At 41.9% G+C, this 17,298-nt stretch overlaps 1 protein-coding gene across 3 annotated transcripts; it reads left to right on the top strand.

Moving 5' to 3' along the window:
* Window positions 1-223: 223 nt before the first annotated feature.
* Window positions 224-17,296, top strand: LOC136841419 (uncharacterized). Of its 3 annotated transcripts, XR_010853941.1 has the most exons (8): window positions 1,011-1,274; window positions 2,871-3,204; window positions 8,776-9,044; window positions 10,373-10,517; window positions 11,245-11,333; window positions 13,547-13,607; window positions 15,178-15,285; window positions 16,410-17,296. XR_010853941.1 is itself a non-coding variant. In XM_067108346.1 (7 exons), exons 2-7 carry the CDS (start codon window positions 3,063-3,065, stop codon window positions 16,448-16,450), a joined length of 747 nt encoding a protein of 248 aa, XP_066964447.1. In that variant the 5' UTR covers window positions 224-1,274; window positions 2,871-3,062; the 3' UTR covers window positions 16,451-17,296. The 3 variants fall into 3 exon arrangements, 2 of the variants coding, with proteins under 2 accessions (XP_066964447.1, XP_066964446.1); XM_067108346.1 differs by lacking the exon at window positions 15,178-15,285 and having other exon boundaries at window positions 224-1,274; XM_067108345.1 differs by lacking the exons at window positions 1,011-1,274; window positions 15,178-15,285; window positions 16,410-17,296 and adding an exon at window positions 13,825-14,030 and having other exon boundaries at window positions 2,926-3,204.
* Window positions 17,297-17,298: the final 2 nt, after the last annotated feature.

Below are 17,298 nucleotides of genomic sequence, written 5' to 3'. Positions count from 1 at the left end.
GTCATTATGTCTGCTAACAGTGCCATAGAGTTATGGGCCTATTGATATTCGCAGTTAGAGTTCGAGACGGTCTGTTTTGGGCTTTTTGTTTATTTTTCAATTCTTCCTCTTCTTTAATTATTCGTGTTTTTCATTTATTTATTCGTAAACGAACTCAAAACCTCGTGACTGCACCTAAAATGGCCCTCTTGGTGGGTGGGAGTATCGATCTGTCTAGTTCGTTTCGTTATCTTTCACCCGCCAAGCCGGAGGTGTAGACCCATATGCTACACTCATAGGAGATATCTGTTTGTTAATACTGTCATTAATACACGTTGACCCGGAATATTTACATTTTACAATCTTTTTACAAGAATTGATGCAACAGTTCAGTTGCCTAAACTTTTTTTTAATGAAATTTATTGACTGAATTACAAGGACAAACTATTACTGTATTCTGTGTTATATCAGATCTTGGAATGGAATTGAATGGAATATAAAATTTAGGCCTAAGGCCAAGCTCTGAGGCCTATGAAGAGTTCATTCAAGCGCTGAATGGGAAATCGAGAACAGAGGAGGTTTTAAAGGTGCAACAGGAGGAAAACCTCGCAGTTGAAACTACGAAACAGTTGTTAGAATATGGCTGAGGAAAGTAAGATGGAAGACATAGAATATGAAGGGAGGTACAGTCAAAGGTATGAAAAGGGATTGCATTTAGAGGCCGAAGGAACTCTGCAAAGAAACTTTATAAGTTTATAGCAAGCAACGAGGTCTCCCTACGGGGATTCGTATCAGGTACCCAACGCCTTTAAAAAAAATATTTTGAGTATTATCAAAGGACCTCCTCGTCTGTATCAATGCACACCTCGCTTTCGTAATAATAGCAACCTATTCAGTAGCTTTAGCTTATGCATAAACACACGCACACACCCTTGTAATTGGTGTCACCTAGGTTCAAATTTCACTAAAAAAACAAAAATTGGTATCTCAGTCGCGGGAGGGGAGGAGATAAGGAGACTGAAAACCTGCTCGCTTAGTTACTGTGAACATCCGCCGCCGAAGGTCTCCAACTCTCCATACAGTATTCTCAGTCATTGCGTCCCGTCAAAAGGTGGGGAAATCTTCCTAGAACCCTCCCATCCCTTTAAAAGGGGGAAGGACGACCGACGGTTTTGGCCAGCTGGCAAAATATAAAAACTTCTTCACAATGATTGTCAGACGCTGGGGAGAACTCTGCTTTCTGGCCATTCTTCACATCCTTGGGACAGAAGGTGCTCGTGAGTACATCTACGAAGGTAAGCAACACATCCCTATAGACTCGTTAAGTCTCCATCTGGTTCAGTGACCTCATTTTTTACTCTCTCTCTCTCCACATTCAACTTATCCTCAAAAGTACTCGCTCTGTCGACACAGGAAAGCATCTCCCATTTGTGTTTGGTATTCTGGAATCTACTCGTTCATACGACCTTCCTCGCTGCATTTACGTACTTCCCTTCGACCTTTCTCTCTGCGTTAATATACAGTCCTTTAAATCAGCTTCTTATTCTCTGTACAGTTCTTGATCATATTCTGTCGCTTTCTTCTCAATTCTTCTTTCGTCATTTTAATCTTTTCCCCTCTTGCTTCCTTCTGAAACATCCTGTTTTCTTTTCTCATATATATATGTGTATACACACATATATATCGTCATTCCAGTTGGTAGCTTGGGACTCAGGTATTATAGATACTACAGATAAAACCTTCCTCCAACCAGCGATTAAGAAGATTGAGAAGCTACCAACTGGAGTGACGTAACGGCTGACCTCAGGAACTCTTGGTAGGAATATCAGTTTTCTGTGATTCTTAAATCATTCATTACTTGCCTATTGAGGGAGACAGTTGTTCTCTAAAATATATAGCATTGACTTCCTACCTTTTCGCGTTTTTATGGGCTCCTTTTGTTCTATTTTCTCACCCTCCTATAACCACACACACACACACACACACACACTCTCTTGAAATTTTGCACTCTCTTCTCATAACCCTTCCATTTCCAATTTGCAGACCCCAGCCAATTTGTCACCCATTTCTCCTATTCTCTCTTCCTTCTCATCAAATTCATTTGTCTTACTCACATTTACTGCCAAATTTGAACTCGGGTCCCTTCAATTTCATCTTTTATCTATTAATCTTTCGTTGCTTCCAAATGATGATCAGGTATACCTCCAGCCACTCCTCTGGTTAACATTACACACATCAAACTGCCCTTCCTTCTACTCTGTACTAGCACTTATAAGGTATTCTAATGCACCATATCCCGAGAAAGGAAAACAGTGGCAAGTTAAGAGCTGTGAGTCCCTTGGTGGAGGAAATCCCCCTTGCATGAAATTCCAACCCCCGTCTCCAAAGGCAACGGCCACCACATACGTTAGGTCAGACTTCGTATTCGACACAAGCTGAGTAAGAACGGCGACTAGTCATAAGCTGCCATTGTAATGGAATACAGAATTAGACCAAAGGCCAAGTGCTGGGACCTACGAGGTCATTCAGCGCTGAAATGGAAATCGGGAGTAGAAAGGTTTGAGTGGCGTAACAGGAGGAAAACCTTTTTGCAGTTGCACTGCGAAACAGTTGTTAGGAAGAAAGAGAATATGAATAGGGGTACAGTAAAAGGAATGGAAGGGGTTGCAGCTAGGGCTCAATCGGATGCTGCAAAGAACCTTAAGTAATGCCTACAGTGCACCTCATGAGGTGCACTGACGCCACTACCCCCCTACAGGGATAAGCTGCCATTGCCTTTGGATTCCTCTTATAATTACACTTTCATCCTTGTTTTACTTTACATAAAGACTCATTTTCCAGGGGATTTTCCATGGAACATTCTTTCGCTAATTGACTGATACTTTCCGCAGAAGGCTGTTTGCTGGAGCATCACGTGGCGAAAAAATATCCTCAGCACGAAAAAAGACAAACTGAACCTCATCATTGCTAAAGCAGACTTGGGTCCTTCCTACATCAGCACGAACGTTAAGGGCAACGAGAATAAATTCAGCCTAACAGACAACCTTCCAAAAACCTTTCCTTCTGGCCTGGTTCCAGTCAAAATGGAATTCTTGGAAAAACGTCTGACTCTGGTTTCACTGGATAAGGAAAATCCTTATAACTGGACATCAGATGTCTCTCTGAAGGAACATGACAAGATTATAACAGTTAAGAATGTTTATATCGCCAAAGACTGCAGTCAGGGTAAGCAACATCTCATAGTACTCAGTTTGTTCCTTCACGATATACAAACCTTTCAGTCTTTATATAGGAATTGCCTTCAGCAAAGCTGGAACCAGCCGTTAAACTTTTGACAAGGTGTTATGGTAGTTAACTACCTAACGACTGGGTGGGAGTCCCACCATCACAGTTGGTAAAGCATCACTTTACTTTCAACCGTCCTTGTGAGTAGATGTGCTTCACCGCCCTCTGCCCTGCTTGCCGTTGCTTTCGCTGTGTTCTTCTTGGGACATCGCTTTTCCCAGTGGGATTGTTTCCTTTTGTTACTTGCTATTTTATGTCCTTGTGTGCTTGCTTAATATGGAGCAAACCCATGAGTCATTTAAGCCACCGGAGCGCAAGCCGGTTACCATACGCAAATGCCCTGGTACCTCAGATAATGCTTGCAGTCATTATTACTCCCCTGTTGATGTGGACCCTCATTTCCTCTGCACATCATGCAGGGGATTTGAGTGTGAACCTGACTATGTTTGTTAGGAGTGCTGTGACTGGACTCCAGAGCAATGGAAGAAGTATTCGTTGAGGAGGAAGTACCAAAAGAAGCTCCCCAAGTCATATGAGGGTAATATGCCCCTGATGACACTCTTGGCGAGTAATCCTTTGGATGCTTTCATCCTCCCAAAGAAACTCATGCCTTGCTACCTCTCATTCGGGAGAGGTTTCCCCTTCATTGTCCTCTCTTGCAGGAGATCATCTTTGGGGAACTGGAAGCCAGGACAACCTCCCTGCAGTGGCCTCCATTCGCTCGGGGGGAGACAAGTCTCCCTCGGCATGAATGGGGGTCCCCCCCCTCCCTGACCCGACTTTTGTTCCAGGAGGTGGAAGAGCTCTGGGAAATCTGGAAGTCTCTTGGTTTCCAAGGAGTCCCTTCAATGCGGGGCATCCTCAGTCACCTCCAAGCGACGCATGTCCCTGCTCCCTCTCCTGTGACTCATGCCTCAACAACAGTCACCATGTCGACTGTCACAATGATAACCAACTACTTGATGCCTTTACCAGTATCGATGCACCCTACTTTGACAACCCTGGCAGGTAGTACACAAGACACTTGCTCCTGCTGTGGCCTCCGTGGTGCCCGTTCCTGCTCCCCAGGTGTCTGTTCCTGAGTCTTCCTCTAACCTTGGGGAAGAGATCCTCCATGCTCTCTTGAAGAAGGCGAAGAAGAAGAAGAAGAAGTCCAAGAAAAGATCGAGGAGAGTGTCGTCTTCTTTATCATCGTCTTCATCTGCTTCCGCCTCCTCCCCTCCCTTTTCCAAAGCCCACAAGCGGAGGAAAAAGGAGGTCACTTCTTCCTCGCGGAAGAAGTCCTGCACTGGGTCTTCTGAAGGGGTGTCTCTCTCCTGGAGAGAGACACAGGGATCTCTTGCTGGCTCTCTCTGGTCTTCGGACTCAGGGGCCGCGTCACGAGTCTCTTCGAGCTCAGTGGTCTGGTAAAACTAAGGTTTACTTCAAGACTCGTTGATTGGGGAGCTGAGGGTGCGTAGACCTCTGAGGAGATCCAAGCACCCGGCACTTCTGCTCGGAGCTCAGGCTCTCAGCATAGTGCTGTGCCTGCCTCTACTGTATCTCAAAGGGCTCAGATTTCAGTTGTGCCCCTTTCCCCAACCCTTTCAGTCCAATAGAAAGAAGGGAGGAAAACGCTAGGGTCAGTGTTCCCCTCCAAAAGCTGCCGCCAGTGGGGGGTGCCAGTCGAGCCATTGGGCAACATGGCAGTGACATGGAGCAGAGACCTGGGTAGTAGATGTCCTTCGGGAGGGTTATCTACTTCCCTTCAAATCTCAACCACCCCACACCGACTCTCTGGTCCAATTCCAGTCCTACGTACTTGGCTCACCGAAAGATCGAGCTCTCCAGGAGGAGATTGCAGTGAGGCCGAGAGAACGTGCTGTAGAAGTCGTGACAGATCGGTCGCCAGGCTTTTACAGCCAAATCTTTCTTGTCAGAAAAGAAATCGGGGCGGGTAGAGCCAGTTGATCTCTCCCTTGAACAGATTCCCTCACCAGACTGGGTTCAAGATGGAAACAGCCCATTTGGTGCTCGCTTCCATCAGGGAGAAAGACTTCATGCTTAGTGTGGACCTGAAGGATGCGTATTTTCAAATACCCATTCATCAGTTCTCTGACAAGTACCTTTGCTTTGTCCTCGGGGAAATGATATTCCAATTCAGGGTACTTTGTTCTGGGCTCTCGACCACTCTCCAGGTGTTCACGAGAGTGTTCACCCTAGTTTCAGCTTGGGCCCATTCACACGGATATGTCTGCTGAGGTATCTCAACAAGTGGCTAGTCTTGGCAAAGTCTTGTCTGCAGTTGCTCCAAGACACGGATCGCCTTCTTGAGTTTGGCTGCAATCTGGGGGTCGTAGTAAATCTCAAGAAATTCGATCTCATGCCCAAGCACAGGATAAAGTACCTGGGCGTGCTGATAGACATGACAGCAGCAAAGTCTACCCTCGGACTCTCGTATCAGTGGGTTCAGGGAAACAGCACAAACGTTCGTCCCAGCAGGAACAACCAGCACGACAGAGGGAGGTCGTTCTCGGTCACCTGTCGTCCTTGAGAAGCTGGTCCCTCATGGACGGTCATCTTCATTCTCTCCAGTGGAGAATGAAGGAGTTCTGCTCTACAGCATGGGATCTCCCATCTCTTCCCATCCCCCTCTCACGGAGGGTGAGACAGGACTTAGCCTGGACGACAGGAACCTTGTACAGTAATAGGGAGTGTCTCTACACACTCCTCCTCCAGAGATGACTCTGTTCTGAGACACTTTGACCGAGGGATGAGGTGCACATCTGGAGGAGTTGCTGATCTCAGGTGTGTGGAATCGAGAGGACAAGGACCTTCACATCAATATCCTGAAGCTCAATGTGGCCTTCCTGGCTCTACAAGAGTTTCAGGATCAGGTGATGGGACACTCGGTGGTGTTGATGAGTGACAACATCACAGTACTGTAGTAGTGTATGTCAACAAACAAGGAGGCCTAGTATCTCTTTCGTTACACCAGTTGACAATGCAGGTGCACGAGTGGGCAGTAGCCCACTCGGTAGAGCTGTCAGCCAGATACATTCCAGGCAAGAGGAATGTAGTGGCAGACATGCTCAGTCACCAGGGTCAAGTGATAGGGACGTTGTGGAAAGGCTTTTTGATCTTTGGTGGATCCCATCAATTGAACTGTTTGCCACCCAGCACAACAGGAAACTCCAGGTATTTTGCTCCATTGTTCCCGACCCATGGGCAGCAGCAGGGGATGCTTTCCAACACCCTTGGGACAACCTGGATGCTTACGCCTTCCCACCGTTCTGTCTGCTCCATTCCATGATCACCAAGAACCTCAGGATGATCCAGTGACTCCCAAATGGCCACATGGTATCTGGACCTGCTAGCTCTTCTTGTTGAGGCACTGAGAGAAATTCCCCCATGATACAACCTCCTGCGTCAGCCACATGTAGAACGGTTCCACCAGTCTGTGGAGTTGCGTGCACTTCGCGGCTGGAGACTATCCAGCATCCCTTACGAACGAGAGGCTTTTCTCACCGTGCAGCAACAGACATGTATGGAGATCTGCGACAGTCCTCTGCCGCAGTCTACCAAGGGAAATGGGCCATCTTCTGTGGTTGGTGTCGTGGACAGGGGTCTCTCTCTGGTCGGAGATACTGTTCAGCAGGTAGTGGATTTCCTCGTCTTCCTTCACCGAGAGAAGCTCCTCTCCTTCTCAGCGGTTAAGGGGTATAGAGCTGTCCTGGGCCTAGTCCTCCGCCTGAAGGGTGTGGATATCTCCTCCTCACTGGAGATATCTTTGCTGATGAAAAGCTTTGAAAAGTCTTGCTCTCCTAGGGAACTCAGGCCCCCCTGCGTGGGATGTGACTCTCATACTTAGGAGCCTGACTCGTGCACCATACGAGCCCTTACGAGAGTCATGAAACAGGGATCTGACCCTCAAGACTGTTTTTCCTGCTAGCCCTGGCATTGGCGAAGAGAGTGGGCAATCTACATGGACTTTCCTACAAGATAAAACACAAGAGGGGATGAGGATCGGTTACGTTCGACTTTGTCCCAGATTTCGTAGCGAAGACTCAGGAATCCGTCAGTCCCTGACGCCAGATTCGAGTCCTTTATGGTCCCCTCCCTAGAGGACTTTGTTGATAACACTCTGGACGAAATGTTACTATGTCCTGTTAGAGTGCTGTGGCGCTATCTGAAAAAGACTCGACATCTCTGGCCCGAGTGTTGATGACTCTTCATTACTGGCTTGAGCAAGAAAGAAGTGTCCAGGAACACTATATCTTTCTGGCTTCGTGAGACAATCAAACGAGCGTACTCCGTGTCAAGGGAGGAGGATTCCAGTACGTTCCGTGCGAGAGCTCACGAAGTTAGGGGCATTGGTTCGTCCCTCGCATTCAGGAAGAATCTGTCAATTCCTCAGGTTCTGAAGGCAGGGGTATGGTCGTGTCAGACCACTATCACCTCCTCCTACCTTCGGGATATTGCCCACAAGTCCCTGGACACATTTTCCTTGGGTCCTGTAGTGGCTGCTCAACAAGTTGTGTAGCTTAAAGGTAGCATCTTGCCTAAGTTTACGGTTGTGAACAAGAGAGTGTGTGTTGAGTGACTGGTCCTCTCCCCCCTCCCACAGTCCTTCAACATTACCCTCCACTGCAGGCAGAGGGTAGGTTATTGAGCCGTCACAAGCTGGAATGGGCGTCGATGCAGGTGGGTGATATATAAATGAGCATCCTTTCCATAATCTCTCAGATACATTGAAGCAAATCCTTCCCTCTCTCTAGCAAGGGGAGAGAGGGACAGACAATGTGAACCCATTGCTTATACATGGCTGCATAATTGTGTATGACAAGATTCAACCAAACCTTTCTTCTCGAATGATGTTGCTTTTAACCCATCTACAGTACTGTATTCGAGAAAGTGCCCAGAAGTCTGACATTTGAACACCCAGTCCCTATACTTTGTTCATTTTGTCAGAAGCACGGCCCTCTTCCTCGATCTCTTGACCAGGAAGAAGACCTGAGCATGGCAAACTACCAGTCTGTTCAGAGACTTACCCAGCTTCCTCCCTCAAAGAAATAAGTCTTCGTATATAAAGACCAAAAGGTTTGTATATCGTGTAGGAACAAATGACACATTTTAAAAGTAATTTGTATTTTTCATAACTATACAAACCTGAGGTCTTTATAGTTTAATGCTCACCTCATACCACCCCTCAAGCTGACACAGATTTACCTGGGCCAAAAGCAAAATGACTCTACCAACCAGGTGGGCGGGACTCCCACCTGGTCATTAGGTAGTTAACTGCCATACCACCTTGTTAAAACTTTGACGGCTGGTTCCAGCTTTGCTGAAGGTAATTCCTATATAAAGACCTCAGGTTTGTATAGTTAGGAAAAATACAAATTACTTTTAAAATTTGTCATATTTGTCATCTTCCAAGCATCTTTCTATGAAGAAATGTCAGATTTTTTAACATTAGAACAAGCAGGAGACACTTTTTATATAACTTTTTCAAATGCAGTTCCATCCTCTCAGATCTACCTTACCAGAAACTTGCAGAGGATGATGAGTTAGAAGTGATATTTCCACTTTCTCAGGACAGAGAACAAAGGTTCATGATATCTCTGGTAAAGAAAGCAACAGTTCAGTTTCACTTCGACGGCCCTGAATTACACCTGTGCTGGGACCAGAAAGAGGAGAAGGCTTTCGTTCAAAACGTAATGGACGAGAACTGTAATGCCCTACCGATTTTGTCACCTCTGACGCTGAATTTCTTCCTGAATTCCAGCTCTCATAAAGTGAAGGTAGGATTGTTACTTTCCTGGATTTTTCAGAGCAATGTACGTATATCTATCTGAGTGCCTTTCAAGAACATCATTCAACTGTTGCTTAAAGAATTTTGGTTTGATACAAAGAAATCCAGATCAGGGTTCTGTATCCATGCCATGATACAAGAGTAAGGGACTATATAACAAAAAAAGATATATACAGTCAACCCCTGGTATTCGTTGGTGATAGGTACCACAAACCCCAGAATCGCTAAAATCTGCGAATACTTGACGCCCCCTGAAAACGCTTATAACTGTCCATTTTAATAGTTCAAACACCAAAACCAACTCCCCCCCTCTAAAAATGCTTATAACTGACTATTTTAGTTTTGTCACAAGAAATGCATTGAGTCATGAAAATATGAAAATACAGTAATTAGTGAATATTTCTCTACAAAAAATTCTGCGAAATAATGTGGATATACATTCCACAGAAAAATCCGTGAATCGGCGGAGCCACAAATAGGCTGGGGTCCACTGTATAAAAAATATTGACACTAATTTCTTTTGCTCACAGTAATCATCATGTTCTTATTTCAATGTGTATATTACTTTAGGAAATTAGATAACTATCAGTTGGAAATGTTTGAGCTCAATGAAGACTTTTTCAATTCATTTTGATTTTGCCCTACAGGGCTCTTGAACTACATAACTTTCATTAGTGGCAGAACCCTGACCTCAAACTCGTATGCTAGAGAAAGGAGTGGAAAATTTAATAAAGAATAAAAACACATTCCTCACTTAGTTTCCACAGCATTACATATCTAAAAGGAATGCGTTTCCTTAACAAGTTTTTATTTGAAACAGCCGTAACATTTCTTTTGACGGCTACACTGTTACTTCCTTAAACCTTCCTTAAACCCTGTGGCTCTGAATAGAATGATCAGAGAAGATTAGATAGGTAGAAGATAGAATATAGAAGGCCAACTGCTAGGACCCACGAGGTCATTCAGCGCTGAAACGCAAATTGACAGTGAATAGGTTGGAAAGGTGTAACAGGAGGAAAACCTCGCAGTTGCACTATGAAACAATTGTTAGGAGAAGGGGGAAAAGTAAGATGGAAGGAAGAGAATATGAAAGGAGGTACAGTAAAAGGAATGAAAGGGGTTGCAGCTAGGGGCCGAAGGGATGTCGCACAGAACCTTAAGCAATGCCCACAGTGCACTGCATGAGGTGCGCTGACGGCACTCCCCCACTACGGGGGGAGAAGATTACAAAATTAGTTGGGAACAGAGCAGAGTCTCTGTCTTGCCTATGCAAGGATTTAGAAGATTAAAACATACTGACGCAGATTTATCTTCCAGGTCACCAACATGAACACGTCCTCTTTGAACTACAGCAACCCGAGGGTGACTTTTACCCGTGAGAATAACAAGGTAAAAGTTTATGTTGTCCAGTGTCTCAAGGAATGCCCAAAAGAAGCCTACACATGTAACGACTTTATGGAAGGTGATCCACCTCAGCTTGACGTTTAGCACTGGTGCTTCTGCGGTTTGGCTTGCTTGAGCAGTAGATACCTAGACTGACCAATTGCTCACTTCCTCAGTGTTGAGGCCCTTCTGTTTCTGTAATGCTTTTGTCCCTAGGTAATACTCTCCTTCCTTCCACCAGACAATTCAAAATTGCACACACCCTCTTCACCAAACTACTGCTTCTCATTATCTCCACATGACAAAACCACTAATTCACCTTTTGACCTGTGCTAACATTTAACTATTCCTGCGTGCCTCCCCAGTTTTTACATTTTTGATCCTTTGTATTAAACATCGATCATCCATCACTTTCCATACACCCCACTGGCAGCCTGTTCTCTTATTCACTGCTTCTCTCATCCAGAATCATGTCAGCTATGTTCCTTCGCTCATCAACTTCACACACAGGTGATCTGTAAAACACAACAATACACAAGTTCTTTTCCGTCTCTGAACCCACTTGGGTCTTCCCTTTCCACTCTGTTATGTAGGTTACCTTATCAGTCAAAATGTTTCCTTAGACCTTGCCAAGTATGCTAGATGATGCTTTGCCCTGGCAATTCGTACAGAAACCTCTTTAATCTTTCGTCCTGTAAAAAAGTATAAATGTACAGATAATCTTGATATATGAGGAGAGATCTCGCTGGATCCACAGGTTCCGTAGTTACTTAAGTACCTGTTCATGATCTGTATTTTCTTTAAAGGTACACCCACCGAGCTACTCATCTCACTGGTTGTCATATTAAGCATCGCCTGCGTTGCAAGTGTGAGTGTCATCATCTACCAGTGTAAGGTGAGCATGAATCAGCCCTGGCAAAATGCAATTGTTGTTTATCATCACTGAAGCCCCTACAGCTGTGTATAAAACTTCTCTTAAACTTAGCATGAGTGTTTTTACTTATGCACTTTAATCTCAAATTGAGAGGGAAGTTTTTCCATGCAAATTGCATGTTCCTGTAATATTTATTGATGTTAACATTTTTTTTTTCCTTGCCTGATGTTGACCTGGATATTAAGTTCAGGCCCAGTTTAGGTACAAATAATGGTTAAACACTACGATGCTAACTTTTGTATCCAAGAGCAGCTCAGTTATTAGTTTAGTAAATGAAACACTGTGTTCATTAACTGAAACAAAACCAGCATGAAGTAGTTGATTTTGATGCTTCAATCATTCAACTTCAAAAGGAAAAGTTCTTCCAAATTGACATTCTTCTTCTTCCAGTCAAACCTTCTTTTATTGCCTATAAACACAACCAGTACCTCTCAAAGCCACGACTGTAGCATTCTCTTCTATTTTCTTTTCCGTTTTAAATTTAGTTATCGCTCACTTTTATTCTCTATATGCCAACCCCATCATATCCTGTATCTTCATTAAGCTGTTTGCAAAACTCTCGACAACAGATGAGTATTTGATTATTCACTTTTGCAAAAGTACAAATACTTATTCACTCAAGCGACACAAACATGTGTCATCAGTAAGCTTTTTACAGGCTCTAGTCTGTGATTTTGTTCAGAAGAGTCTACTCTTTTCATAAAAATGTAATCCATGGATTTCGTGTGAAAATATGCTTATCAGGCACTAACTGTCTATCGCAAATATTATGCCGTTTAATGACTGACTGATTGATTGATTGATTATGGTTTTAATAATTAAAAACAGAACATGTCAACTAGAGGTATTTCAGTTTCATAAATACATTACACAATGACCAACTCAGGATACTGTAATACAGGACTATTATACAGTATCTACAACTGAAAATTTATTGACATTGCATGGAAGATTTACTTTGATTCATGTATATATAATAAAATAATGAACTCATTCATCCTACAGCTTTAGAATAGGGACATGCAAAGGTGAAATATGGGTTACAACACTCAAAAGATTTAGGCAATCTAGGTCTAAGACTGGAAATTTGTACAGAATTAATAAAACAAGAATCTTCCAAAACAGTCACCGTGCTGAGCTTAAACCTCAGACATAGCAAAAGGATCCTGTTATGAAGGTCCCATAGTGTACTGTTATGAAATGACGTTACCTTTTGCTCTGAGAAATTTCACATGAGAAGTATACAAAGATGAGAAAATAGTCATATTTCTGTTGATGATCTCATGAGCTACGGCCAAGGAGGAAAATTGGTTGCCAGATAACGGGGCAAAGAATATGTATCTCTCCTCTCTCTCTACAAAGAATACCTATTCTGTGTGTGTGTGTGTGTGTGTCTGTTTGTTTCCCACACACACACTGTACAATGTCTGCGTGTTTACAGTATATTTCCCAACAGCGCAGAAGTTTTCTCACGAAGGCTACACACATTGAAAAATCTCTATCTGCTATTTGTATTGCCGAAGGAAAACAAGTGATAACTACATCCTGTTCTTCCCAGATGGTGTGGGATTTTTCATACATCTGGAGTTCTACAAAGAAGAGGATGTGCAGTTATCTGTTGCCTTAAAACAGTTTTGACTGAGTCCTCTTTTTGTTTCTTTTCTACATAGTCTCTGTATCAACATGCCTTCGTCACTGAGGGCGTGGTATGTATGTCGAAAGATGCACAAAGCAAATAGAATATATTTAAGAGGGAAACACATTTTCACCTCTTATACTGTACCTGTACTTGTTAAAACTACAAGGAAATGTCGGCAGCAAGAAGTCGTTAAAACTACTAGGAAATGTCGGCTGCAAATGTGACTTCATAAAATTCCAAAACTTTTACACATCATCATCTCAGGGAACACTGATGGGAGAGAATTGTAACACGACAGATTGTCATTTAAGATGAGATGTCAAACCAAATGGAGATTAAATTAAATGCTACAAAAAAGGGGAAGGAAAACCTGTAGAAAACAAGTAAATAAGTAAATGACCTTTTGACATCTCCGATCGGCATGAAAGAAATCGATGTCTTAACCTCATGAATGCATGTAATCCACATTAGATTTTTTTTTTTTTGGCTGCCTTTCGGAATCTGATCCTTCAACAAGTCTCTCCTCCATTTACAGAGGCAACGTGCTGCTGAAGGGGCTCAGGTAGTTCGAGACCGAGAGACCAACGCGCATGGAGGTACTGTAACCTGTGGGTTTCTTCTTCTTGTTTTTCTTTTCCTTCTTCCTCAAAGAACCTTTGGTACTGTCTACATTTCATTTTTGCTTTTATTATTTTGCTGTTATCAAACTGCTTTGTTTTGCCATCCGTTATTGTATTTGGATGTTTTTCTAATTTCATCCAAAGAACATTTAATTTGATGCTTTAAAGAAGTCTATTTTCTTTCGACACTCAGTCCTTCCACACTCGTCCTTTGTCAGAAGTGTCTTAAAGGATTATGCTCCCTATGACGAATGATGATAGACCAGCATCCTATACATATCCAAGAAGCAACAAAGGAAGTGAAGACTTCCACCTTCTGAAGTGAATTTCATTAAAGTAGGATGAAACCAAATGAACCTCGAGTTGGTTCTCTCCGCTCAAACAGCATCTGTGGGACCAGGAGGCCTGGAGTATACAACAAGGAAATATTTCAAGAAATGAGAGAGTCCATACGATGTAAATGTGAATGCCATATTTGGAGGGCTATTTAACATGCTTCTGAGACCAGCCAAAAAAGGAGAGAACCATCCTGCACCTACCTAGGAATGGCTGAAGGTTGGTAACAAACTTTGTGATTAGCCAACAACTTCTCCCTGTGTTTGAGTCCTGTAGAGAGAAGTGGTGACCTGGGTCTCTTACTCGGAGGGGAAGGGTCAAGGAAAATCCCAAAAGATAACTCTGAAAAGACTCCCATTGTTTGTGGTCAGGGTTTCTTCTTAATCAGTATTATGGAAAGACCCTGAGATAACAGTTTTATGATCTGTCAGTGAACAAGTCATGTATTTGTTGAGATAGAATCCTTATCATCAAGAAAAGACTACCAAACTGATTAAATAATCATCAGTGTACGACTGGTATTTGTAATTACTATAGGTGGCTTCAACATGCAACATGCACAAACATACGCAGTAAAAGCATATGATTTCATTCAGAATATCCCGTTTTCACAAAGGTTCAACAGGTCATTGCATATTTCTGAAACAGCATTTTGATAAACACAAGTACTATCTCATTGAAAAATAAAAGAGCACTATGAGTTCACAATCTCTACCAAAGTTGAGCACATGGTGTGGAAACATTAAAAAAATTCACGAATCCAGAACAAGATTGGGATGTCTCCCAAAATCAAATATCATGAGGTCCACCTTTGGTAAAATTATTGTAAAAATTCAACAAACATTTTGTGAAATGCTCCTACACAAACAAACTTACTAACATCCTTGTTACAGGTAGTAACATATTTCATGGTGTATTTAGAGTAACAGGCACCTGTTTTTGCATTTTAACCAAAGTATTATCAGTAACTGTAGTGGCTGTAGATTTTCAAACAGGATTACATTAATTAATAATATTCCTCTGAACTTTTGCTTTTGCTACACAATAATATTCATTGCTTTATTCATTGTTTAAAGCCCTCTCAATATTACCATATAGCTTGTCACTGCAAAGAGTAAAGATATTTATGATTTATCTTAATGCCAAGGCTGTGAAAAAAAGAATGAATTTAATCACCCTAAGATTAACAACATAATTATATTTCACTTAGCCAACAGCATCCCTCTGCTTGCAAGAATAATAACCCTTACAAGAGGAATTTAACCTGCTTGGGACAAAATTTCCATCTCGAAGAACAAGAACAGAACTTCATCCCAAGGTAAGGGAACAAACTTTCCATCCAGTGGTAAGAAGCAGAATCTTTATTCCTAGGGAAGATGAGGGAACAAAATTTCCATCCTAAGGTAAGAGAGGAGAATCTTGATTCCAAGGGAAGATGAGGGGACAAATTTTTCATCCGAAGGTAAGGGAACAGAATCTTTATGCCAAGTAAAGGTAAAGGAACACAGTCATTTTGAGGTAAGAGAGCTTAATCTTTTTCCTTAAATGAAAAAGCAATTATGGTAACCTAAAGTCAGAGAATGGAAGATTCATTCTGTGGCAAAAGAACAGAATTTCCACCCTATGATAAATATTGAAAAATGTTCTCACAAGGTCACTGATGCAATAATAATAATAATAATGATAATAATAATAATAGTAATGATTGTGATAGCTGCATCAGCAGCATTCAGTTTGTAAAGAGTTTTCTTTATTTTTCTAATAATTGATTTTTCTAGGTTACTGCATTCTGCCAGTAACATGCTGATATTGGTCATACTTGGAGAGGAAAGCAGGTTGAAATTGGATAGCTTGTTTCCGATGAACACTATCCAATTTTGCAGCTTCTGGTTTCTCCCAAATATGACCGAAGTATTAAGCATGTTACTGGCAGGGCTCTGTAACTAGAAAAATCGATTATTAGAAAAACAAGAGACAACTCTAAACTGTACAAACTAAATGTTGCTGATGCAGCTATCACTTTCAACACCACTTGTATAAAAGAGGGTCTGCCACCGTATCAATAATATAACAATAATAATAATAATAATAATAATAATAATATAATAATAATAATAATAATAATAAAAGAATGATTATTCTTAATGATTTACTGTTAATAATTTGATGTTTTAGAACATGTCATAGCACTGTTTAAAACATCATTTGCCAGAAAATGAGAAAGAGAGATATGAAGACACCCTAGAAAATGAAATACATTGACTAATGCAGTCTTTAATGCAACTGCAACAGATCTGTTTAGTTAAACTTACTTTAACCTCCATTTTACTATATCACCCTTCCTCCATCATCATAAATACTAAGCTATTACTCTTCATTAGGGACAGTTGACCTCGAAACAGAAAGACAGGGTATTTTCTAATTAATTCTGTCATCTTACAGATTTCAACAATCTCACTGCCAGCAGAGAATTCTTCCAATGAGTCTCGACGTCATCTTCTGTACAGGATTTTTGAAGGCGTCCTCAGAATTAGGTCTCAGCTGCATATTAGGCAAAGTATGTTTATTGCTGTAGGGCATGGTCATTTGCAATTTGTTTGTATACCCTTCCGGTGTTTCTATCTTTATGGGTCATCTCCCACCTGTTCCTTTGGATTTTACTTGAGTACCCCCTTAGCTATTTTCACATGTTTGGGTCCTCTTCTGCCTTGTCATTTGAATTTTATTTGTAAACCCCAGTGCTTTTTAATATTTGTGGGTCTTCCTCCATCCGATCCTTTGGATTTTATTTGGACAGTCTTGCACTATTTTTATATATCTATGGGTCCACTTTTACTGATTCTTTGAATTATTTTTGTACTGTAAACTCTTGTCCTGTTCTTGCATACATGCATCCATTTCCACCTGATGACATTAATTTTGCCTGTGCACTCATGTGGAATTTCTAAATTTGTGGTCCTCTTCCATTTGATTTTTTGGTTGTGATTGTATTTCCCAGCAAGATTTCAGAACAGTACGTTTGCTGAATGTGTGCTGAATGTTGGCACTGACACAATTCTGTATGTGTATACTATTCCTGAAAATAATTTGCACTTTAAACTTTCATAGTCTAAGTGGTTATATTCTGAAATATTATCACAATGTCTGGTACTGGCTCATGCTTTGCATACTCACATAGGCAAGTAGCTTGATTATACCTTCATTCAGTAATTTTGACAATGTGTACAATAGCGTTATCCACACAAAATGTTTGTCAGAAGTACAGGCTGTGTTAGCATGTGCGATGAAGCGCTTAATAATGGTGAATAAAAAGGTTTGCAAGTGAAAAACT

Source organism: Macrobrachium rosenbergii, chromosome 9 (assembly GCF_040412425.1).
Source record: "Macrobrachium rosenbergii isolate ZJJX-2024 chromosome 9, ASM4041242v1, whole genome shotgun sequence".
Lineage (NCBI taxonomy): Eukaryota > Metazoa > Arthropoda > Malacostraca > Decapoda > Palaemonidae > Macrobrachium > Macrobrachium rosenbergii.
This window is presented reverse-complemented; position numbering and strand designations above follow the sequence as displayed.

Excerpts from the sequence above, each read along its gene's own strand:
- LOC136841419 (XM_067108345.1), top strand. The coding sequence starts at position 3,063 with ATGGAATTCTTGGAAAAACGTCTGACTCTGGTTTCACTGGATAAGGAA. Across the intron at positions 3,205-8,775 it reads CGCCAAAGACTGCAGTCAGG|ATCTACCTTACCAGAAACTT; the intron begins GTAAGCAACATC and ends CCATCCTCTCAG. Across the intron at positions 10,518-11,244 it reads ATGTAACGACTTTATGGAAG|GTACACCCACCGAGCTACTC; the intron begins GTGATCCACCTC and ends TTTTCTTTAAAG.